Consider the following 26,527-nt stretch of genomic DNA (forward strand, 5'->3'; position numbering starts at 1 on the left):
CAAATTGTAATATTTAAATATTGAATATATAAATATCGAGTCCCAGATGTGACCGTTTCCTTTTCTGATTTTTCTGTTTCAGATTTTCGTTTAGAAATCACTAATATTGTCTTCAATATTTAAATTATAGGTTTTGTTGGGACAGAGGGATCGATAATGGATAATGGATAACGGTTAGCCCTGGACATGTTACATATTTTTTTGCTATAAGAAAAATGTGGATGAAGATTGGTAGTAACTACTACATAGTTATATGAAACCATGATAAGCTTGCGGAAATGTGATGTCAGTCAATATTTTGGTGCACTACCAAGGAATGAAAGTTTAACATTTTTCTGGTTCTGTTTAAGGCGATGCACTATGTCGTGTAATATTTTAAATTGAGCCGCTATCAATAACAACCCTTACGTAGGAGGCGATAAGGTTTAAATTCCCGCTTAACACCATCCGCCTGTTTTGATTTATGCAAGAAAAAAACATGGCCAAAAAGTGCCTTTTATTAAAGCATCTGAAACATTTCTAGGCGACCGAATTTTCACACCAAAAACACATGATTTTGCATTACTACGTATGGCATCGCCTTAATAATGGTTATTTATTTCTTGTAAAGCCTTTAGACTCTTAAACTAATAATAATGTTGGTTTGTTTATTTGCAGATCAACAGCAAGTACAGCGAAGAGCTGGCGGCGGAATGCCTGGAGTGGATTAAAGCCATCACCGGGGAGCCCGAGAACCTCTCCGGAGAGATGGACAACTTCTACGAGGTTCTCAAGGACGGAACCCTCCTTTGCCGGTAACACTATTATCTCATTCTGAATGCTGGTTTAACAGACAAAACAACCTAGCTACACATACTCCTTGCTTTTTCTACTTTCATTCATCAACATGACCCGACAAAAGCATTTGATTCACTTGATTGTGTCATGTCTTCCTCGGGCATCCCCGACTTCTGCCGCCATACACTTTCACTTCATATATTCTCCTCACTCTTTTCTCCTATATTCATCCGCTATACGTGTCCATTATTATTTATTACTCTAAAATGTGGTGACTTTGGTCATTTTCTTCTTTGAAACTAAATAACTTAAAGTCCTAGGAATGTGGTATGAAAAATGAATTTCAATGAGACGCCAATCCCAAAAAGATTTTAGTCCAAATATTCAGCTACAATTGTGGAGCTGTTTTTAAGATATTTTGTATAGAGAAAATTTTTTAAATGCATTTTAAAAATTCCTCAACGATTGTACCTAATATAAATGACACGGAACTATTAGGTACAGTCGAATTTTTACCAACTGCCATGCCGGGTTTGTTAACAGCTAACGGCACTAAATTGTGAACTGACTTTTATTCTTCCTCTATGAGTTCCATGCCTCACTGCCACGTCAGGTTTGTTAACAGCTAACGGCACTAAATTGTGAACTGACTTTCATTCTTCCTCTATGAGTTCCATGCCTCACTGCCACGTCAGGTTTGTTAACATCTAACGGCACTAAATTGTGAACTGATTTCATTCTTCCTCTATGAGTTCCATGCCTTACTGCCACGTCAGGTTTGTTAACAGCTAACAACACTTAATTGTGAACTGACTCTCATTCCTCCTCTATGAGTTCCATGCCACACTGCCACGTCAGGTTTGTTAACATCTAACAGCACTAAATTGTGAACTGATTTCATTCTTCCACTATGTTTTCCATGCCTTACTGCCACGTCAGGTTTGTTAACAGCTAACGGCACTTAATTGTGAACTGACTTTAATCTTTTTCTAAAAAGCCTCCTCTCCTCTGTGTTTATTATTATTCAAATACCAATGTCAATCTTAACTGTTGATTCAACTAACTAAGGTAATATCTCTAGATTCCACTTGTTAAATAAACAATAATATTGATAATTAAAATACCTCAAGTGTCTGAGGCTTTTGTTCATTCAATCTAGCTGGTGAGACCAGATAAAGGATTCATTAGATATGACACCTGTCGCAAAATGCTTATAAATATGTATGAATTTATCAACCATTAATTAATTATTCAAAGAAAACATTTTTTTTTTTTTTTAATTTTCCAATCATGATATAAAATTATAATCGAAAATAATAATTTCAGTTGTGTAACTCTGGTTCAATGAACTCAGATTTGCTTTGAATTTAAGTGTAATTTTCAAAATTTGAATCGATTGTGTGAAGAATTTGGGCAAGCGATAAAGTACCTACCTATAATATAATATTTTAAACAGAAATTTATTTTCTGTCATTTTTAAAATTGGAACTGATGTGTTAGGAATTGAGACTTTTCCTCCTTTTTATTTTTCATGGGTCTGTGCCAGTTCCTTATACAATTTACCATTTGATCATTTACGTGGTGTCATTTCTTTTACAAATCACCTCAAGAGCGCTTTACAATTAATTTAAAAATACCACAAACGTAATATATTTAAATTTATAAAAATATTTTAATATTTTATTAGGTAGTTTAGATTTTACCTGAATTTGCTTGAATTTGTGTTTTTAATTATAACTTCAAAATCACTAATTTAATATTCTGATTCCCCAATCATAAAGGAAATAATATATAGGAATACAGAAAAATCAGAAACGCACACTATTAACAACTATGGTAAAAATATCTAACAAAAAAATTGTGTTTATTTTCCAGGTTGGTAAATAACATAAAGGAAGGATCCGTGAAGAAAATTAATGAATCCAAGATGGCATTCAAGTGTATGGAGAACATCAACGCCTTCCTGGAGGTGTGCAAGGGGCTGGGAGTGCCCCCGCAGGAGACCTTCCAGACCGTGGACCTCTGGGAGAGGCAGAACCTCAACTCCGTCGTCATCTGCCTCCAGTCATTAGGCAGAAAGGTACTAACATGATTTATTTACAATTGAAAAAAATTAGGACATCAAATTTGTTCATGTGAGGGTTTTTCTGTATCAAATTTGTAATACATAACATTTTCAATTCATCAAATTATTTGTTGTGATTCGGAAAACAGAGAATAGATTGATCATTTTTATTCTGGTCCGCATTTGCTGCATGAGAACAAAACCAACTTAACCAAGACACTGGACAAATTGGCCAGCTATTTATATAGTTTTCCTTTATTGCATAACTAGCCTAATTGAATTTTAAGCTTTGTTTTTCATTCTTATTTTAAGATTGAAGTTAAGGTTGGAATGATCTAAGCGGAAAACTATTTCAGAATTTCAGATAAGCTTGTTTTGGTTCCAAATAGAGAATCAAAAAAGGAATTTATACAAAAAAATCAGTTTTGTAATAAGGGGAATAAGATCCCCTTATATTAAAAGCCATTCTACCTTATACAACCTATTTCAAAAATATTTTTTCATAGTGGTCGTTTTTACGATTGGTTCTGCGCTGAAGTGCGCAATTGTGAAATTATTTGTAGGCATTTGTGTTTCCAACCTCATTCAACATAGGAATTCTTTAAGACTCGAGTTTACTCATAGTAATTTCCTGTCCGTCATAGTCTCCACACAGTATTCCCAAAGATGATATAGATTAGTGATGCAACGGAAGTGTCTTAACGGAAGCAGAAGCGGAAGCAGATGTCAAAAGTAAATCTTAGCGGAAGCGGAAGCAGAAGCAGAAGCGGAAGCGGAAGTGTTAATACTATGAAGAAAAAATACAATTTTATTTTTAGAGATTTGTTTAATTAAATTTGTATTTTGTACTTTTAGTACTTACTAGAAATTAAACAGTGGTAATTATATTTTTTAAACAGTGTACTAAATTAAACAGTGGTAAATTATATTTTTTAACAGTGTACCAAATTAAACAGTGGTAAATTAGATTTTAGGTTACTCTTTAAAGCTGTAGTCGTGCGACCTTTTCGCGAATACACTTTTTCACAGTGTTTGCATTTGGCCTTGAGTCATCAATCTCAACGAAATAGTTCTGATTGCACTAAACACAACATTAATAAGTAGAGTAGAATAACAGAATATTTACTAAACGTCACGACTGTCACGAGGTGCGGTGATGCGCAGAATGCAAATAAACCCAGTGTTGCCAAAATACACAAACTATAAACAAACGAACTCGTTGCGACACGTTTGTATCGTTTGTGTCCCGCCCCCTGTCCAGTCGTCCCCGCGCCCCCCGCCTCCGCGCTCCTCGCTGTATTCTCCGTTTAGAGTTCTGTTATAAAGTTTGCGGAACCAGAAACGGAAACGGAGGTGAAAAACTTGCGGAACTTCTGCAGAAGCGGAAGCGGAAGCAGAGCTCTGTTGCATCACTAATATAGATCATGAGGTTTCCCTCAAGGCCTTATGAAAAGTAGTTAATTTATGAGATGTCTAATTCATTATTGTTTTATTTCAGGCCGGCAACTTTGGCAAGCCAACCATCGGCCCCAAGGAGGCGGACAAGAATGTGCGCAACTTCAGCGACGAACAGATGCGCGCCGGCCAGGGCGTCATCTCGCTGCAGTACGGCTCCAACAAGGGCGCCAACCAGAGCGGCATCAACTTCGGCAACACCCGCCACATGTAGACCTCATCCCCCCACCCCCCACAACCAACACCCAATCCAGGAGCAGACTGGCGGGAGCTGTAGGCCCCGGAAACTGTCCCATTTCACGAGGCAATCTTTTGTTGCATTTAGACTTTAACTGACGAGCCACAATTCAACCTTTTGGACTATTTTACTGACCATTTTTTTGTTTATTTTAACATGTCCAAAAGGGTTAAGAAATCATATACCGTCTGGTTTTTCCTTGGTGGATTGCCCGATAAAATGGACGTCATACATTAAAAGAAAAGGATCTTTACAATTTCCTGACAGATCCTTGGATGGAACGCCCGGCCAGTCTGCCCCTGGCCTTTCCTCATTCATCGTTGTATTTTTAAGTTATACATTGTTTAATTTCAGAACGAGTAAAATTAATTTATTTGTTGACATTTTGACTCTGGGTAAATGTTTATTCCGCTGTCAATTCATTCTGCATTATCTGTTGATGTTGTCCATAGCTGTTTTGTGTTTGATCGCAGTCAGTGGAGTTGCAACTAGGACCCAGCTCTGTGCCAATTGCATTGAGAAATGCATTCCATGTCAATAATTTTAGATTAAGCCTAAAGTAACGGTAGTCGTTTTGTATAAAGTTTTGTTTTATTATTCTGCAGAATAATTTATATTATTTTTTAAGTTGGTTATTGAGAAAAATATAAAAAACAAATTAAATTTTGGTGCTAAAATTACTGTAAGGAACTACTTCCAGAAAGACCAATAGTCGTTTCAGTAACAAAATCTAGTTATAGGCATTTAGGTCACTGTGACCTTGATCCATGTAAGATTGTATTTGATGCAACTGATATTTTTTGGTAATTTACATGGCTTCCATACAAATGTCTTACATTCCCCTTCAGTCTTATAAATAAAGTATTTAATATTTACTGGAGTTTTTACTATACCACCTATCCCCACAATGCATTCATACATATGTATGTTTTACATATTAAATTTATTTATTTTTAAGGATAATATGTTTCTAATACAATATTCCGAGTGAGTTTAATAAAACTCATTTCGGGAAAGACAACATCATACAAGGAAATTATTTTATACATAAGAATATGAATTTTAAAAGGGAGAAGAAAAGGAGAAAGAATGTGTCACTGGTTAAGGGCTGCGCAAACATTTTCATACAAAACTTAACTTAAATTTGAATCAAAATGTGTAGCAAATATCTAGTACGGATATGTGCTACTTTATTTATTTATGTTTTAAATTATAAAATACAGAGCATTAAAGAATTAAATTTTTTATGATTTTAGAGGCAACTAAGTAGTAATTATTTAAAAAATAAAATTGCTTTTTTTACTGTGCAAATATAATGAAATTAAAAAAAGCATTTTCACGGGCTTATATTCAAATTACAAACAACTGATTTACGTTGAAATAAAAAAATGTTGTAAATAATTAAAAATTTCTATAAAAGAAAAGATGTTTTATTTTATTTTTCATTATATTAAAACAGTAGATGGGGTAAGGTTATTTTTTAATTATTAAAAAAATTGCCTCCAAAATTTAATTATTTAATGGCCTGTATTTCATTATAATTAAAAAAATAAATAAATAAAATAGCACAAATGTACTAGATATTTGCTATACCTTTTGATTAAAAAAATAATTTTTCAGTTTCGTCAAGTATTTTGTCCTCAAATCCAAATTTAAGTTCTGTATGAAAAGGGCCGTGCAACTGTTGCCTTAATAAAGTTTTGTATGAAAAGGGCTGTGCAACCATTCCCTCAATAACATTTTGTATGAAAAGAGCCATGCAACCGTTCCCTTAATAAATTTTTGTATGAAAAGGGCCAGCAGCCGTTCCCTTAATAAAGTTTTGTATGAAAAGGGCCATGCAACCGTTCCCTTATGCCAGCGCCACACTTGACGGAAATTCCGTCGCGTAACTTCCGCGGGAGTCAATCCGTTACCAAAAGTTGCAGCCACACTGAATATTCAGTGGCGGATTATCAGTCGACTGCCAACGCTTATACGGTGTGGTCGCAATGGATCCGATAGAAGTGATAGCTATTTATGAGGCATTAGAAGAAGAAAGAAAAAGAAAGCGTAAATATTGGGTTCATCCCATAAATACTCTTCGACTAGAAATTGGGCAATTTCATACCTTGTATATATGCAACTAAGACATTATCCAGATAAAGCATTCGAATATTATCGAATGTCCATACAACCATTTGATGTATTGCTGAATTTAACGAAGGACTATATTACCAAGCAATTAATTTTGCAATCTCTTCCCATGCTCGTTTCTTTGCCGTTCAATCCAGCTTTTCTCTAGAGTTCCAAAGACAAACTCTATTTTGCACTTCGATAATAAATCGTTCAGTGTCGAACATCCTGTGCATGCGTCGTCGCCGCGTGTTATCAGCCGAATGTGGCGCGATGCATACAAATACTTGGAATGCGACGTTGCGGAGGACGGAGCAGACGCGAAAGTCGGCGGTCCGCCACGGAGCGACCGATCGTCCGCGACGGAACGACCGATCTTCCGCGTAGTGTGCCCGCTATTTGTAATTTATATGCAATTACATGTATTGGCGTTCCGTCGCGAAAGATCCGCGACGGAATTTCCGTCAAGTGTGGCGCTGGCCTTAAGGGAAATATGAGAAAACGTTGCTGAGGAAATATCTTCCAAATTTAGTTGTGTGAGTAGATGACAATAGGTGTACTTGATTTTGTGATTGTGTTTTGTGCTGGCGATGTCTGAATTAAAGGCTGATTTGGTGTTGATGAAATTAGCCAAAAGAGGAATTATCGAATTAACGAACATACTTTCTGCACTAAGTTTGTAGTTGTCTACATAATTAAAAATGATTTAACTTTGTGATTACGAATGGTTGATATTTTTGTTATAACTTACTTAACTGCAAATTTGTTAATTGTAACGTCTTACCAGATAATGTGTTAATAGATCTATATGTATAATATTTAATCTACCACAAGTATTTTCCCAGAAAACCTGGTTATATTCAGAGAAGTGATTTTTTTAATATTATCCAAGGATATGCTGGCGAACAAGAGATTAACAGTCAATGTAAAATTATTCGTAAATTGCTAGTTCATAGATGGAGCTAATTAATTATTTTTGTAAAAACACTTTTTTGCAAGTTATGCTTTAAAATATTAAGATGAATTGTTTGTTTGCGCCTGTACATATGGAATATTAATAAATAGTTCTGTCTCAATTCTTTCAAGAAAAGCATATAAATACAATATTGGATTGAATTCATAAAGACATGGCATTTATATATCGCAGTTTAGTGTCATTTCACTTCAAGTGCGCTTTACTACAACAAACTTAAAAACGGTAATTTAGAATTAGTGGTCATGTTCTTAAAATTATTCCTACAGAGTGCCTTACCCAATACAGATATAATATTATAACACTAAATATATTGTTTATACAAAGTGATGACAAAACAACAACAAAAAGAGAGGACAAAAACACAAAAATTAAAATTAAAACAGGAGGTAGTTTGTGACATTCAAGGAGGCAACCGAAACCAAACTATTCCCGGAAGTTTTAGAATATGGCTTATTATAAAATATTGAAAAGAAGTTAAGATTTATGAATGGTAAGATTTTTTAAATAATTTTTCTTTTTAAAGCCTGTTTAAATTCAGCCAAATTCTGGAGATTAGTAAGAGCTGAGGAAACATAGCACTCTCTTTAGGGTGAATTGCCTAATACAAAAAAAAAAAAAAAAAAGAGCTGAGGAAAGTCTATTCCAGATGAGAGGGCGGGATATTACTGATACAATATTGTATTTGTTTGTCTTTCTTGAACGAATTGAGTTTTTATGTGGACAAAACTTTTATTCATATACCCATCTATAGGCGAAAACAAATAATTCTTCTTAATATTTTAGCATAACTTGTTTTTTCCTAAAATAATTAAATTAGCGCCGTCCATATATGTGTATATCGCCGTAAATTATAATGTGTGTTCTATTTAACCATAACAATAAGATATAGAAAAAGTATTCTGATTTTGACAAAAAGACTCCATGGGCACTGATATTTAGTAGGATGTTCTCAGGAGGGATGGTAACAGAAAATAAAAGTGAGGCTGTCTTTCGGTGTGTTTTTCTGAGCTGACGCAGACTGTCGGTGTTCAACCAGAAACCTATTGGTGAGAAGCTTTCATAACTAAGCGACCAGGTGCATCCTGCTGGAGTTTAAGGCAGTATTTTGAAAAATAAACTTTATGTATTTCTTACAATGTAAATTATGAACTCTGATTAGTTATGATAGCTGATTGGTGGTTCGTGATCGGGTAGTTGACAATCAACCTACGACTTTTGTGAATATTTAAAATGGGCCCCCTGAAAGTGAGGCCCTCAGCAGCTCCCCCCCCCCCTCCCTCTGCATGAGCCTTGTTAGGAGTGTGGTGGTTTAGAGTCATGAAACCATTGGTAAACAATAACCCTTATCTCAACATGAAATGTGCTCGCAACCCCACAAGCTAGAGGGCCAAAAAAATTATTCCAAAAATAACTATAACAATGTTTATTCAAATCAAATCCTTAGGTATCTATTTACAACTACATTTTATAAAGCATTCAACAAACACAGGTTTACTTATTAAATGGATAGAAATCCATACCAGAATTGTATCTAAATCTGTACGTGAAGGGATTCTTTTGATTTTTGCTAATTTCAATCATCTTTTTGACATCCACACGGTACGCAGGGGGTTGGATTTCTTCAGCTATGGTACAAGCTAAAGGAGCCTTTTCTTCCACTCTAAAAAAGGTTCTTCTTATAATATCAACATCCCTGCCATATTCTTCGCGTAAGTCAGCAACAGTATCCGTATTAGAATCAAACTTGATAATGTAGTAATGCGCTTCTTTGTGAGCTACACCGTGTGCACTTGTCGTATAAGGAATGGCTCTCTTTCCAAGGTTTTCTATTGATCGAATCAAACCATTTTTCTCAAATATTCCTTGAGCTGTCCGCTTTAAAATGGTAGCAAGCTCTGGCTAGAATATAATCATATATAACCTTAGTTTCAGTTTCATGCAATATTATTATTTTGATTTTTAAGAATAGGAATGCTCAAACACATACCTTCATTACGGCTCGAATCATTACATTAAGTTCGTAAGTAGGCATCTTGGAAGCAACAAGATACTAGCTAAAAGTGTAATGATACTAAAATAATATAAAAACCCCACAATACACTTCCAAAAAAGTTGCTTTTTAATTATTGGTTAAACCATAGATCAATAATCTGTCAAACTCTAGCAATGAGTCAATTCTACAAAGAAAACAAAATATTGGCCCTACTTACAGATTTTTGTGAAATTAGGTTTTTTGTATGTACTTAAATAAAATAAAGCGGTACAAAAAAATCCACCTTGGTTGGTTGTTAAACGTTGCAATACATGAACATATTATCAGTAAAAAGGAAATTTGATGCAATATTTTTGTGTACTACGAAAACACATAAAATACGTATTCGACAAAAACATTTACTGTGTGGCTTGTCATGGTTACTATCCGACATATAATCATCATGTAATGCTCAAACTAATACCCTTTCACGCAGGGCGATTTTATTTGATCAAGTCTGTGTTGAGTGACACTTGAAAGCTAATCGATGAGTGTGAATAGTCTTTCAACATAGTTGATCAAGTTCTTATGCTCCATTCAGACAGAGCGATTATAGTTGAACGACTTTCATTGAACGACAAAAATTGAACAAGATATCGTTCAGACGTTTCAATTTAACTCGAACCGATATTATTAATCGAGATGGTGTCAAGTAAAGTTATTGCTGCGTGCGTCCCTATGATTCCGGACCTTTTACGGAGCGATCTTTAGAATATGAAAAAGGGCAAAAAAACTTCGTATGTGGGCTAAAACATGAATTATAAGGATATAATTATAAGGCGTTAGAAGATCCCAAAGGCTATCGCAATCATTTGCGAATTTCGGAAGAAAATTTTTATGTACTGTTGTCTAAGATTCAAGAAAAAAATCAAAAACAAGGCGCAGTTATGCGCGCGGCTGTCCCGGCAAAAACTAAGTTACAAATTACGCTAAGATATCTGGCAACGGGGGATTCTTTTTCAAGTCTACCTTATATGCACAGAGTTACAAAAAATCGATATCATTGTTTAAAAAGAAGTGTTCGTTGCAATAGTTGATGCCATAAAATTTGTTATGAAGATAAAAAATATTATTTTTTTAAACATTCAGAGAAGTGTTATTTAATAATAATAACAACTAAGTTAAAGTAAGATTTCAAAAATAATATTATTAATTAATGTCACGGGCATTCTTATTTTTGTAAACTTCTTGCTTCTGATCCCAAAAATAAGGATGGCTTTGGTATAGATCCATAAATCTAAACATCATATCATCCGACCACTCAATACATTTTTCCATTGAAGTAGATGCCATGATGGTAGGAACTAGGAACGCGTAAATAAATCACTAGAGACGTCTAACGTGTACTTTCGACCGCAGGACCGCAGGGAACTAAAAATTGCAAGCGACTTGAAACATTTTCACACGTTTCTATTCGGCGGGTAAATCGAACAATGAATCATACTTGAACGACAGAAGTAGACGGGCTTTTAACTTTTGTCACTCAACAAATAACTTGATCAACTCTATTGAAAGGTTGTTCAAACTTGTCGATTAGCTTTCAAGTGTCATTCAACTCCGACTTGATCAACTAAAATCGCTCTGTACGAATGGGGTATAAGGTCCAAGAAAAATCTATAAACAGGACACAGTTGGTTGGTATCACTAATCTGCTGATTAATAACAACCAGTCTACATCAGTAAAAATCTATAGGGTAAATTTTCCACATCAGAGTTGTCCACTCGTAAAGAATTCCCTAAATTGAGGGAAATTTGTAAGATTTTCCTAGATCTGGGTTTTTCGAGAGATGTACATTTTGTCGGGAAAATGCTGGGATTCTGGGCATTTCTTGATTATCCAACCATATTGAAAATTTGAGAACGTACAATATTTCGTTTTCGTTGGCAGCAAATTAAAAAAAAAGTTATTTTTAAAGCCCGAAGGTAATTATTAAGACAAAATGGATCGCAGTTTCTCGTGCTAGTTTGGTTCGCTAACTATCTGACGGAAAGAAAACTATTTGTAAAAGTGCAAACGATAATTTTTTTTTCAAAAATAATTTTACGCCTCTGGCGGCGTACCGCAAGGCAGCCATGTAGGTCCCATACTATTGCTACTCATTATTAACGACATAACATCCTACTTCAAGAATATTTAATTATAGGTACTCTTTGACAATATCATCAAAACTTTACAAAGAAATTACTCATATTAATGGTTGCCAAGTAGAACTTCAATCAAATTATGAGTTTTATAATAAGGAACTCCAGTCCAAGTTTTTGGATCAAATATGCTTCTTTATCACTTAGGTCAACTGATTTTTGTACCGGGATCACTTTGATGCAAGTAGCTTTAAAGTTTAATTTAGGTGGTCAAATAAATGTTTGCTACAAATTTAACCTTTGTTGTACTTTGCAAGTTTGATTGTACTTTATGGTTTTTTAAACTGCATATTTTATACTAAATTTTCGTGAGAGTTTCTTGAATTTTTCCTTTGTGGTACCTTGAAGTATGTATATAAACGTGCGGTACCCATTATTATGTAATAATTATTATAATCAACAACAATAAAATCTCTTTTGTTGTTTGTTTTTGGGGTGTTATGCCGTGTTGCGCTAACTCCTTCTTTAGCCGACGTTTCGGACAGCGTTGCAGTGTCCATCATCAGGGCAGATCCGGTAGATCCGAAGATGTGTAAATTTTGGTTGTCGAGTTTGTGCTTATTTATTTGTGGCCTGGGCCCGTCCAAGTGCGAAATGCCCACGGAAGTGGCGACATCTTGTGGCGAATTCTGAAAGCACAGTATTTATGTTAGCCTGGGGCCCGTCCAAGTGCGAAATGCCAACGGAAGTGGCGCCATATTGTGGCGAATTCTAGAATTAGAAAACCGATTGACAGCGGTTAGAGTAGATGTACCCAGTATCAAGGTATAAATGCAATGGTTTTATATTGTATTATTATATGGTATTGGAGTATACTTAGACATGTTATTTGCGTTTAGCTTTGGTGTAGCCGTCAATTACCGGATACCAAGAGCTGTTGAGCTTAGCTCCGTCGTCTCTATTGATATTAAATGGATTTTTGTAGATTTCAATTGCCTCCATAATCAGGCGTGATCTATAAGTTTTGGGTCTTCCCAGGACCTCGGGAGCAAATCCAAAGTAATGGCCGGTTTCAATTAAGTGTTCAGCGATTGCCGATTTATCAGGGTGGCCAAGTTTACAAGCACGAAAATGTTCTGCTATCCTTTTGGAAATCGTCCGCTCTGTCTGGCCTATATAAACCTTGTCACAACCAGAGCAGCTGAGTTTGTACACTCCATCTGCTTCCAGAGGAAACTTAGTCTTTGCAGACCTCAGTAGGTCTTGGATTTTGGTGGTGGTTCCGAAGACAGTTTTGATGTTTTCTTTTCTCAAAAGCCTGGCAATTCTGTCTGTCACATTGTGAACGAAAGGCAGGAAAGCACAGACTTTTGAGTCTTGTTCAACTCTGTCTTCGTTTGTTGTAGATTTGGCTCTTAAAATTTGCTTTGTCTGACTTGCCGGGTAACCGTTGCGCTCCAGTGCATCGGTCAGTTTTATAAGTTCTGCTCCAAGTTTTGTTTCTTCTCATATTCTGGTCGCTCGGGTCACCAACGTATGGATAAGTCCTCTCTTCTGCGCTGGGTGGTGGTGCGAATCAGCGTGTAAGTATCGATTCGTATGAGTTGGTTTCCTATATACGGTATGTCCTAGGCTACCATCGTGTTTTCGCATCACCTCCACATCTAGAAAAGGCAGGATTTTATCTTGGTTTTCCAGCTCCATTGTGAACTTAATTTTGCTGTGGAGAGAATTAAGATGGTCCAGGAATTCGTTAAGTTTCTCCGTTCCATGAGGCCAAATGGCGAAGACATCGTCAACGTAGCGCCACCATACTTTAGGGACAGCTGAAGCTGTATAAAGTGCCGCTTCCTCAAACTTCTCCATAAAGAAGTTGGCTATTACTGACGATAACGAACTGCCCATTGCAACTCCCTCCACTTGCTCAAAAAGTTCACCCTGAAACGCAAAGTATCCCGTTTTGAGGCAGTGTTCAAAAAGTTTGCAGATGTCTTCCTCATATATCTCACTGAGCATTGTCATTGAGTCTTCTAGAGGCACATTTGTGAAAAGAGACACGACGTCAAAGCTGACCAAAATATCTCCTTCCTCAGTCTTAACCTGCTTAAGCTTACTGATCAGATCTGTTGAATCCTTAATCCACGATTCGGTTTTTCCAGTTTGCATCTGCAGTAGTCTCGAGAGGTGTTGGGACAGTTTGTATGTAGGTGCACCAATAGCGCTGACAATCGGTCTCACTGGGATTCCCTTTTTGTGTATTTTTGGGAGACCGTACAGGGCAGGAGTTCTAGAGGCCTTTACAAAAAGCTTAGACCAATCCTCTTTTCTGATGCTAGATGCTTTGACTAGTTCCCTTGTCTTTAAAAACTTACCTGACGTTATCGCCAGTAATAGCCAACTTCTTTATGGAGAAGTTTGAGGAAGCGGCACTTGATACAGCTTCAGCTGTCCCTAAAGAATGGTGGCGCTACGTTGACGATGTCTTCGCCATTTGGCCTCATGGAACGGAGAAACTTAACGAATTCCTGGACCATCTTAATTCTCTCCACAGCAAAATAAAGTTCACAATGGAGCTGGAAAACCAAGATAAAATCCTGCCTTTTCTAGATGTGGAGGTGATGCGAAAACACGATGGTAGCCTAGGACATACCGTATATAGGAAACCAACTCATACGAATCGATACTTACACGCTGATTCGCACCACCACCCAGCGCAGAAGAGAGGACTTATCCATACGTTGGTGACCCGAGCGACCAGAATATGTGAAGAAACAAAACTTGGAGCAGAACTTATAAAACTGACCGATGCACTGGAGCGCAACGGTTACCCGGCAAGTCAGACAAGGCAAATTTTAAGAGCCAAATCTACAACAAACGAAGACAGAGTTGAACAAGACTCAAAAGGCTGTGCTTTCCTGCCTTTCGTTCACAATGTGACAGACAGAATTGCCAGGCTTTTGAGAAAAGAAAACATCAAAACTGTCTTCGGAACCACCACCAAAATCCAAGACCTACTGAGGTCTGCAAAGACTAAGTTTCCTCTGGAAGCAGATGGAGTGTACAAACTCAGCTGCTCTGGTTGTGACAAGGTTTATATAGGCCAGACAGAGCGGACGATTTCCAAAAGGATAGCAGAACATTTTCGTGCTTGTAAACTTGGCCACCCTGATAAATCGGCAATCGCCGAACACTTAATTGAAACCGGCCATTACTTTGGATTTGCTCCCGAGGTCCTGGGAAGACCCAAAACTTATAGATCACGCCTGATTATGGAGGCAATTGAAATCTACAAAAATCCATTTAATATCAATAGAGACGACGGAGCTAAGCTCAACAGCTCTTGGTATCCGGTAATTGACGGCTACACCAAAGCTAAACGCAAATAACATGTCTAAGTATACTCCAATACCATATAATAATACAATATAAAACCATTGCATTTATACCTTGATACTGGGTACATCTACTCTAACCGCTGTCAATCGGTTTTCTTATTCTAGAATTCGCCACAATATGGCGCCACTTCCGTTGGCATTTCGCACTTGGACGGGCCCCAGGCTAACATAAATACTGTGCTTTCAGAATTCGCCACAAGATGTCACCACTTCCGTGGGCATTTCGCACTTGGACGGGCCCAGGCCACAAATAAATAAGCACAAACTCGACAACCAAAATTTACACATCTTCGGATCTAACGGATCTGCCCTGATGATGGACACTGTAACGCTGTCCGAAACGTCGGCTAAAGAAGGAGTTAGCGCAACACGGCATAACACCCCAAAAACAAACAACAAAAATGCTTTTGGCCGTGAGAATCTAAAAACTTACCTAACAATAAAATCATATAAACACTTTGAGGTATATAGATAGAGCAAACATTGACGTTCAAAGTACGGGCGACACTTTCAAAGATACAAAAATTCAAAAACTTCGGTTCTTAAACTGGTTTTTAACTGAATTCGGTAGATTATCAAGATTTCTGTAGTTGTTAAAAAAATGGTTGCTTTCACAAATTTCGGTAGATTTTTTGATGAAATTTCTGTAGGAATGCGGCATAAATAAACCACTCATGAATGTGGCCACTGAAGTGGACCTACTTATCTTTTAGACCATAATTATATTATTCTCGTAGACTGGTTTGGACTGGTTGTGATTGGTTGTGATGTCTGAACATTAAGGCGGCGATACACATGCCTGTAAAATGGACCAGTAGCTTGCATGCAAGCTACTGGCATGTGCAAGCTACTGGCGCAATGAGAATACACATGCAAGTTAAACTTGCATGCCAGTTGCGTCCTTGCATGCCTGTATTTGCAAGACGTATACACATGCCAGTCACTAGACAGTACGTGTCTCAAATCACTCTGAGACTGAGTAGTCTCAAGCTTTTTGGCAATGGAAAACATTCGAAGTGAATTAAATATCATCGTATTGCAATTGGCAGTACAATGTGTGGCTAATTTAATGAGAGAAAAGGCCGCGGCGAACAACAGGTCAGCTACTGGCATGCCCGTACTTGTCACGACGTTCACACATGCCGGTTTCATAGCCCCCCTCGAGCCCCTCCCTCAACTTGCATGCCAGTAAATCAAATGTTGTGCAATCTACTGGCAAGGCAGGTACAGGCATGCAAGTTAGCGTATACACATGATAGTAGCTGGCATGTGCAAGGAGCTGGCATGCAAGTGTGCCAGCTACAGGCATGTGTATTCTCGGCTTTAGATTCAGTCGTACCTACCAAACCGTGTGTCATAAATAAACCACTCACCGGTGTGTCTTAATGTCATGGTGTTTTATCCATCTTTAAATGACGATTCACATATTAGATTTATAGTTTCATAGTTCATTGAACCGGAGTTACGGACAGAAGCACAACCAGATATAGTTTTTCTAATATTATCAAAATAATAGTGAAAAAAAGAGAAAACCTAATTCATTTTTTTTATTTTAAATAATTCTGTGAGTGGAACACTTCATTTCGCGCAATACACGTCAGATTTCAGCGTGAAGTTAGCGTTGAAGAAATCTGCTGTCAGACGTCAGACCAAACAGGTAGAAATAATATGATAGGAAAGTCTATTCCAAGCGCCAATCGTATGACTTTCAGAGCGGAGTGGCGTGTTCGAATGTGATTTGACAAGTTGGACAAGTTAAAACCAGCGACCGAAAACAACACGGACAGTTCGTTCACAGGTGTTTCTTTCAAAGTTTAATTATTTATTTATATCGCGATATTTCAACCGTAGCTGCCGACTAGATGGTTCTTTATTTTGTTATGCATAAACATATTCATTTAAGTTCACGCGACAATGGGGTTGTTTGGAGCTAGTCGTCTTAAAACTTTATTGACATCGTTGATTCTGAGTTCGGTGGTGGTAGGCTCCGCTTCTGATGGCGAAGTAGAGAAATTACCAATATGTGGAACCGCCGTCGAGGACTCGGCGCCCAGCAAAAAGTAAGTTCAATGGTTTTACATGATTTTCTGGAATATTCCTCTTCGCCAGATAAATTGTATATTTTGCTTGGAATGTATTTTGTGACAACTGATAAGGTTGGATTACCTGATTCGCCTGCTAGACATATAATTTTATGGAACTAATTTGGATTGTTTTGATATTGCGTAAACACATTGTTTCACTGGGGCAGTTTTGTTTTGCTTTAATATAACTTCCTCTAGCTCTAAGGTATTAATATCATCTTTAAAAACTATAATTACTTATTCAAATTAGGTACCTACATTTTAATTTGCACATTTCTTTCACTTCTCACCCTGTTGATGTGTAAAGTGCCCGGTTGCTGAAGAACTTTTATCTGCAGTAATCTTTTAGGATAGCTTACACACATTATCTGAATATAAAAGATTAAGGAAATTACAATTTTTTTCAAGAATTACTACAAGAAACAACTACTTAGATGCATACAAAAGGTTATTAGGTTCTTAGTTTGGGTTTATTAAGTAATTTATGCATATTTAGATTGAAATCAAACTCTCGCAAGTGTGACTCACAAAACAGATCACAAAAAAGTTCGAAATGGGAGCAAGGGGATTGTTTTATAATAAAAATGTAATTACAATGCTTAATTTTCCATTTATCCCGGCATAAATCGTTCTTTCTTGTAGTAATTAAGTTGAAAAGAAGTGTTATTTCCATAATGCATGCCTAATAAAAGTGCGGCTGTTAGGTTAGGTTAGTTATGGATATCTTGTGAAATCCTGAACTTTTTTTTGCACATAATATGTTGCTCTCTCTATCTATAACATTTGTTTGTTCAGGTGTCGCATTTTTACATTTGAACTTGTTCCGCTAAAAGTTTCAGTAAGATGAGTCATGCGAATTGAAGCATGCGTCAGATGATAATAATTGATTTTCGTTTATATAATAGTTGAATACAACAAAAAGCACCCGCAATGTTACAGGCTAAATAAGATAACTGCGCAACACATTATCAATTACTAATCCTGCACATATTGGGTAATTCTAATTGCATTGACAGTATAGAAATATGAGAATAAGTATGAAAGAGATAGAGAGAAATCTGTAGCTATTTTTCAGCATGCAAATTAATCATCGCCTACAAAGGGCAAAGATTATCAGCACAGACTATCGATTGTTGATGCACCTTGAGTGGCAGATCGAATATCTAAATTCTAATCATTTTTATACTTTGTTTATTAAATTTTTTAATTGTTCTCTTGTTTTAACATAACTTCACTTGACTCTAACTTTATTGTCTGTTGTTTTTTTTTATTTGTATTTTGTTGTTGTTGTTTTATATACTTATTATTTTATATTTACATATTTTTGTGCACTGTTATTGGACAGTGGGTATTTATTATTTGTTACTTCCTTGTAATTTTTTAAATGCAATCTTCTTTTTGTTGTGTACCTTTAATAAAGTATAATGTGAATTAAATAAAATAGAATCGTCAAGGTTTTTGAATGCATATTACTTCGTTCCATGATTTACCCATGTTTGAACTGCGTATGGGAATGCGTGCTGCGTGAATCCAATCATATATCATACAAGGTTTATGAAAATTGTGTATTCTGCTATGTTGGTGTAGTAATATGTATTTAACAGTTTTTCTTCTTTGTATGGTGGAGTTGATGGAGGTTAGAGTGGGATGCAGAGGTTATTCATTCAGTCAACGGCATCGGAAGTCACTTGGTTCAGCACATATGTGCCCCAGAGGACTGATGAAGGGAACTTTTTTCTATGAAGTGTTTTGTTATTTGAATTTGCTCACATTCGCACAATTCAAGAATCCTCGAGGCCCAATTTGTGCAATACGTACGAAAAGGAGCTACCTTTTACAAGAATTTCTTGTTGTCAAGATATTTCTGTATTGTCAGTCAAGATTGTGCAAGTTTTTAAAATTTTACTTATACTAACTCCACACAGGAGGCCCTGAGGAAAATAGTTTCCCTCAGGGCTTATCTCATCTTTGGGGATGGTGTGTGGAGCGTCTATTTGAAGAGGGATAGGAGTGAACATGGGTCTTGAAAAGACCCATGTTCACGTCTTGAAAAGACCCATGTTGTAGGAGGGAGGAAACGCAGAGGCCGGCATATAGTTCCACAGCCGAGCTGTTGAACATGGAGTCGTAGAAACGATTTGTTCTCATGTGACAAATGTCAAATGCAGATTGTCTATTGTCAAATGTAGATTGTTTCACCTTGTCGATAGCCTATTCTTGTCGATGTATTGTCCTGTCTTGACAGTGAGTTCGCTTACGACAATATTGCCGGGCTAAATCTATTTCCCTCTCGCTACATAATATGTGCCTCTCTGTTCATCTACTCGCTATCAAAACAATCTTGACAGGACAAGACAATATTGATGGGCAAGATGATAGGCAATTTATCTTGCTCGTTTACCAGAACCTTTAGTGAGGTCCACGACTCCCCAAGGAGAGAGAACCTTGTATTTAATATCAAACAAGAATATTTACAGTGCCCTTGAGGTGTTTTTTCACAAAAATGGCACTATGCAAGTTATCTAATGATTATTATTATTTATTTATTAAAAATACAAATAACTTTGTTTACATCACTTTTATTACACATACATGTGATGTAAATATGTTTATTAGATATATAAAAGTGATGTAAACAAAGTTATTTGTATTTTTAATAAATAAATAATGACATCTCAAAGTCTAAAGCTTAATGAAGATTTTTTCTTAGAAAAATTATTATTATTTTTAACAATGATATATATTTGTTTTTTGCTTTGTTGCAGCCTACTTTTTATCAGCACACTGGACGGGCAGGTGACGGCTCTAGATGCCCGCGATGGATCTGAGAAGTGGCACCTTCAGGCTGGAAGCCCGCTGCTGTCCTCCAGCATTCACAGACTTGAGGTTCATTTCTTTTTTATAAACATTTATAATTATCTTATCCAGAAAACTCATTTGTTTGTTTCGGCAAACACACTTGAATGCTGAACTCAAGCGATGTGAAATTCTCATAGGATCTCCTGTCTGAAATTTTGAGGTCAATTTCAGTTTCAGTTAAGATATTCGCTACATAATTTAATTTTCCTCACTAGGTGTAGCCTGTTTTGCGGGGTGTAGCATAGTGAAATCATTAACTTTAAAATATCGGATCGATAGGCGTAACTACCAATGATTTTATAACGATTTCCCTAGAACGGTGGTACTATCGATATTGATAATGCAGATCAACGTACGCCGGCAACACTAGCACATCTGCGCATGAATTGACATTCCAACGTCAGACAGCTGCTTAAAACTTAAAAATACTAATAAATGTACAATGTGGAATTGAAATAATAACTTTAAGGTTACTACTTTCAGCAATTTCGTTTCCATTGCAAGCTATGAAGCTTTGAAATTTCCATTAAACTATAAAAAAAATTAGGAAAGAATACCATTTTTTTTTAAAATTCTAATGGATTGTCGCAGTTTAATGGGCTAAACGAGGGTCAATAGAATATTTATATTGGGTTATACAGGGTGTATCGGAATGTACCCGACAAACTTTAACCAGCTTTTCCTTTGCACATTCGGAGTAAAAAATGTTATGGGCACTTTGCTGTCTGGTAACATTTTTTTTCAATAAAAAAAAAATATATATATATATCCACACTCCGTCACTGTCATTGGCATTGTTTCTCGTGTTCAACAGCTGTTATTAGCAAGTGTGTCAAAAAGCGTCTTCGCTCTTTCATACACACTAAATAATAATAGTTAAAAATGAGACAAATGGTGCCATGCCATTTTATTGTGATTGTAAAAGCTCGCCAATGTAAGTACGTACGTACATTATTCAACGAAACTCAAAGATAAAACAGTGGTGAAAATATGAATAATAAATTATTTATTAAAAAATAAGTTACCGGACAGCAAAGTGCCCAACACATTTTTTACTACAAATGTGCTAAGGAATAGCTGGTTAAAATTTGTCGGGTACGTGCCGATTCACCCTGTATACCCCATTTGCCATTTTGAATTTTTCTCGGCCTGCGTTTGATTGAATTTTTTAACACCCAGGCTGTTGCAGTTAAATGTAACTGGGGTTCAAACATTCCAATCATTAGTGAATCATCACTCATCACTGAGCTAAACCGTACCCATAAAACATGCTTCTGTTATGCATGAAATATATATGACTCATTTCAAATTTATGGCTTTCTGAAAACGATAAAATAACTGAAATGGAAAAAACAAATTGGCAATCGGTTACTTATGGCTGAAAGTAAATTGTGTGGGATCTATTTGTATGTATGCAGATTCTTTTGGTAACAGTTTCCTGGTTCATTACATGTCCTTGGATATTAAAACCTCCATTCACATCTAGTTTTGATTTATTTATAGTCACAACTATTAACTATTGGCATTGATGCAAGAAAGTTGTATCCAACAGATGTTAATCTCAGTATATTGCTGTATTTATTGTGTATCATCAACATTGACAGAATTTATAGAGAAATATGCTTACATTATCACCTTCCTACTGTGTATACTCAAAATCAATAGTTTTATTAGTATTTATATTAATTAATTACTCATTACGACATAATCGATTATCATTATAGTTGTATCATAAACTGGTTATAAAGTGCACAGCTATTTTTGTGAGCTTAACCACTTACATTACAGATATAATATAGACACATAATTGTGTCACAAAATTAACAAGTGTGACAAGTAACAAACACACTTAAGTTTCCAGTAAATTCTTAATTTCAATATTTATTAATATATGACAAAGATAGACATTCAAAGAATATGTGTTTATGAACGAAATAGATATAGAACAGCGTAGCGTTTATGTACTTAAAAGTTGCGTCGAATAGGTACTTCATTTTACATCACAGATGTTATTGCGATGACAATATACTTACTCGCTTGGACTAAGACGAATACGGAATGCTGTATGAGACAACTTTCTGTATTTGTACTTATGGTTTGCTACGTTCACTATCTCACTTTCTCTAATGGCACCTAAAATCTTAATCGATGCCGTAAACCACATTAATTTAACTAATTATTATACTGGAATATCGGCTCTAAGAGGATTGACGCAGGCAACGCGGCTTCTCTTCTACATGCATATAATATGAATCCTATAATTTCTATACCCGCTATATCCGATTTTTTGACAAAATGATCTGAGTATGACATCTTGTTCACATTTTTGCGAGCAACAAGAGGAGCCTAAAATTGAGTTTCAAAACCCTCCTTATCATGACCAAAAACCATGTTAAAACTGCGAGTGAGAAACCAAATCCGCTATATCATACAGAAAGTCACTATCAAAACCCGCTATATCGGATTGAACGAATCACAAGCAGTTATTTTGCCAAAATACAATATGGCCGCCGCTCTGACGCCACGCTCGTATGTCAAAATGATCTACGCGTGAGTTTCTAAACCCGCCATGTCGCCTCAGTTGACTTTCAAAATCACAAAGTGAGTATCAAAATCCGCTATATCCATTTTATTTATCGAAATTACTTAATTATTGCTAGACATATACAGGGTGTATCGGCACGTACCCGACAAACTTTAACCAGCTATTCCTTAGCATATTTGGAGTAAAAAATCTTATGTGCACTTTGCTGTCCGGTAACGTTTTTTTTTAATAAAAAATTTATTATTCATATTTTCACCACATGTCACCACTGTTTTATCCTTTGATAAAGTTTGAAAACCCATCTGGCAAATATTTTATTCGAATTCCGTTGAATAATGCACGTGTGTACCTATATTGGCGCACGTTTACAGTCACAACGAAATAGCACGGCACCATTCGTTTCATTTTTAACTATTATTATTTAGTGTGTGCGAAAGAGCGAAGACGCTTTTTGACACACTTGCTTATAACAGCTGTTTAACACGAAACGCAATGCCAATGACAGTGATGTAGTGCGGAAATTTTAAAAAAATTTGTTTTTAATTGAAAAAAAAATGCTACCGGACAGCAAAGTGCCCATAACATTTTTTACTCCAAATGTGCTAAGGAATAGCTGGTTAAAGTTTGTCGGGTTAGTGCCGATACACCCTGTATAGAAAAATAAATGCTTTTCGAAATTTTATTACTCCAATTCATTATAAAAAAAATTTTAATGCATTTACTTATGTACGCTAGAGATGTGACAGTTTTTTGCGGTTTTCTCCAAATCAATGAAAGTTGATATAGCGGGTATAGAAATTACACGACTCATATGCAATCAATATCAAATATCTAGGAATAACCTTTGACACACACCTAAACTGGAAACAACATATCTATAACATTTCAAACAAAATTCGTATATCTATTTACTTTTTCAAACAAACACGTAATTTCCTTGACCCCAAACTTTTAAAATCAGTGTATTTCTCACTATGTATGCCAATCACACATAGAATACGGAATTTTAGCTTGGGGTAATACTTCTTCTAGTGCCCTCGACCCCATTATTAAAGCACAAAAATTAATCATAAAAATAATTCTCAAACTTCCTCTTTCTACCAACACTGATACTATCTTCAATACTATCAACGCTATGGACATAAAACAGCTCTTTGCAAGATCTGTCTTGATTAATTTACACCAAAACAGCAAAACACTATACAAACCAACTCAAACGATAAACAATACCCGAGCCAAAAACAAAAAACTTCTCCAAACTCCTTTTGCTAAAACCACCTTTGGGCAAAGACATTTCAAATACAAAGCTTGCAAACTATACAATATACCAGCCACTATTAGAAAAACAGAGTCAATGACCAAATTCAAACATGAAATAAAGAAATGGAAAACAAGAATTGGGCGTCCCACTATCACAAACATATGTAAACCAAATTACACGTAAACAGTAACAACAATTCACATAGAAAATAAAATAATAGATTCAATAATTTTGTAATAGCCCCTTTGTAAGTAATCTTTGAGTTCCTGAATACGTCTGTCTCGACACAGGTGTACCCTAGTGAGACAGATGTCGAAAAATTAGTGTTTAAAAACTTTATATTGATAAATAAATAAAAAATATAAACATACAGGTATATACACTTCACCACAATCTACCTGCTATCTAATCTGCCCTGATGATGGACACTGCTAACTGTAATGCTGTCCAAAATGTTGGCTGAAGATGGAGGAACAGCAACACAGCACAGTTCCCCAAAAATAAATCACGATAATTCCATGCGTCATTTCTTTTTATTATTTTTTGCTAATATATTGTTGTCATTTTCGTTGCAGCTAAGCAATGGGGGCCAGTGGGTACGGCTGGTGCCCTCCCTGGGGGGCTCCCTGTACATGTTCAGTGGGGACTCTCTGGAGCCGCTTCCGCTCACCGCCGACCAGCTTCTCTCTTCTTCACACAAATACTCCGATGACCTCATTATCGCAGGTCAAATACTTTTGATATCATTTTATTTCAGATTAGCTATATTCCTCCCTTGCTTTGCAGGGCTTCTGTAGATATTATCTGAATTGAACTTATAGGCATAGAATAAAGAAGAACACGAGAAATACCTTGTGGACGTGTTTTGTGATCCAAATGTTTGCCCAATCGAGGCTTAAATTTCCAACTAAAAAAAAATACAAAACTGTAAAATTTTACGAAATTCATGTTTTTTAAAGGTTAATTTTATTTTGTTAATAACTCTTGAAAAGAATGTGACCTTACTGGGGTACCCCATTCCAAGGTCACATTGTTTTATTTATTTTCGGGAAATCGACAGTTTACATTTAATCAGTTTGTACATAAGAATTATATAGTAAAATAAAACCAATTATGGATTTCCTCCTTGTACATGGTTATTTGTGTAAATTATAAATTTGGTCTTGTATGTTTTTTTTAGTATGTTAATTTTTTTTAAAGTTATTTTTTGTAAGTTGGATTGAGAGCTATGATAAGTGTAAGTGAAACAGAGCTCTGGGCTATTGGGCTAAAAAAAACATTTGTTTCCATTCACATTTGTATGGAAGGCACTTCTAGTTTTCTTCTTTATTCTATGATCGTAGGCATACATTCTGTGGATTTTTTTATTTCATGTGGGGGAGGTACGAAGTAAAACACGGTAATAAATAAATTTGTAATAACTAAATAAGGTACTTTAGAATTTAATAGCCTCAACTAAGTTCTATGCCATATCATAGATTCAGGAAATTTGTTAGATCATGTAAATTGGAAAATACTTGAAAGTGAATTCTTACAGAAAGGACGGGACAGAGGTACTTTTAAAGAACGTAATATATTATAATAATGACAATATTATATTAATAAGTTATTAATATTATATTCATAACTAAAATAATAACAATATTATATTAATAACTAAAATAATGACACTATTATATTAATAACTAAAATAATTACAATATTATATTGATAACTAAAATATTATATTAATATATAATAATTAAAATAAAATAACTTTGTTTAAATACCACTTTATTGTATATATTTATAACCAACCGGTTTCAGTTCAGCCCGAACCTTCATCAGGGTTAATAAAAACATATATGTTTTTATTAACCCTGATGAAGGTTCGGGCTGAACTGAAACCGGTTGGTTATAAATATATACAATAAAGTGGTATTTAAACAAAGTTATTTTATTTTAATTATTATAATTATGTATACCCACAAAGTGTTTGCTACAAGTGAAAAATTATTATATTAATAATTAAAATAATTACAATATAATATAAATAACTAAAATAATGACAATATAATATTAATACCTAAAAAATATTAATATAATATGGTAATTATAATATTAAAAAATTTAGTAAAAGCAATAAATACTTGGGCAATACCTCTATTAACGTACTCATTTGGCATAATTAAATGGTCTAATACAGATTTAGATAACTTAGAAAGATTAATTAGAACTACGCTAACAAAGTTTAATTGCCATCATCCAAATTCAGCTATAGAACGAGTTAATTTACCTAGAAATTTAGGAGGTAGAGGTATAGTCAAAATAACTTCTTTGAAACATAATCAGGTAGAAATGCTAAGAACTTTTTTCCATAGGAAAGCTCATAGCTCAGAAATGCACAAAATAATTTGCAAGGCAGATAGAAATATTACACCTTTAAATTTATACGATGAGAATGCCAACATTTTTATAAATCCCAACCAGGAATTATTAGATTCCTGGTCAAATAAAATTTTACACGCAAAACACTTCAATTATCTCAACCAAACGTATGTTGACAAAATTAAGTCAAACAAATGGTTGAGTATTGGAGAGTTGAGCGCAGAAATAGAAGGATTTATGCTTGCAATTCAGGATAGAGTCATTAATACTAAAAAT

General features: G+C 35.4%; 3 protein-coding genes across 4 annotated transcripts in view; 2 read left to right on the forward strand and 1 right to left on the reverse strand.

Annotated features, from left to right (window-relative positions):
* Nucleotides 1–5,410, forward strand: part of Chd64 (transgelin calponin-3) — a 78,547-nt gene extending 73,137 nt beyond the window's left edge. For both annotated transcript variants that reach the window (XM_089640126.1, XM_089640127.1), the window contains exons 2-4: nucleotides 658–794; nucleotides 2,653–2,857; nucleotides 4,341–5,410. In XM_089640126.1, coding sequence (XP_089496252.1) covers nucleotides 658–794; nucleotides 2,653–2,857; nucleotides 4,341–4,511 — 513 coding nt within the window. In that variant the 3' untranslated portion in view covers nucleotides 4,512–5,410. The remainder of the gene's footprint in view (nucleotides 1–657; nucleotides 795–2,652; nucleotides 2,858–4,340) is intronic.
* Nucleotides 5,411–9,043: 3,633 nt separating this feature from the next.
* Nucleotides 9,044–9,757, reverse strand: mRpS6 (mitochondrial ribosomal protein S6). Its single transcript, XM_089640128.1, has 2 exons — nucleotides 9,614–9,757; nucleotides 9,044–9,525 (listed from the first exon to the last, which is right to left on the reverse strand). The coding sequence occupies exons 1-2, from the start codon at nucleotides 9,656–9,658 to the stop codon at nucleotides 9,118–9,120; spliced, it is 453 nt and encodes a 150-aa protein (XP_089496254.1). The 5' UTR covers nucleotides 9,659–9,757; the 3' UTR covers nucleotides 9,044–9,117.
* A 6,961-nt stretch (nucleotides 9,758–16,718) lies between these two features.
* Nucleotides 16,719–26,527, forward strand: part of LOC149417689 (eukaryotic translation initiation factor 2-alpha kinase-like) — a 41,459-nt gene continuing 31,650 nt past the window's right edge. Inside the window, exons 1-3 of the mRNA XM_089640522.1 lie at nucleotides 16,719–17,195; nucleotides 19,985–20,105; nucleotides 24,460–24,610. Coding sequence (XP_089496648.1) covers nucleotides 17,050–17,195; nucleotides 19,985–20,105; nucleotides 24,460–24,610 — 418 coding nt within the window. The 5' untranslated portion in view covers nucleotides 16,719–17,049. The remainder of the gene's footprint in view (nucleotides 17,196–19,984; nucleotides 20,106–24,459; nucleotides 24,611–26,527) is intronic.

The sequence above is a fragment of the Hesperophylax consimilis genome, chromosome 15 (assembly GCF_061612785.1).
Source record: "Hesperophylax consimilis isolate HC1 chromosome 15, BYU_Hcon_1.0, whole genome shotgun sequence".
Classification (NCBI taxonomy): Eukaryota; Metazoa; Arthropoda; class Insecta; order Trichoptera; family Limnephilidae; genus Hesperophylax; species Hesperophylax consimilis.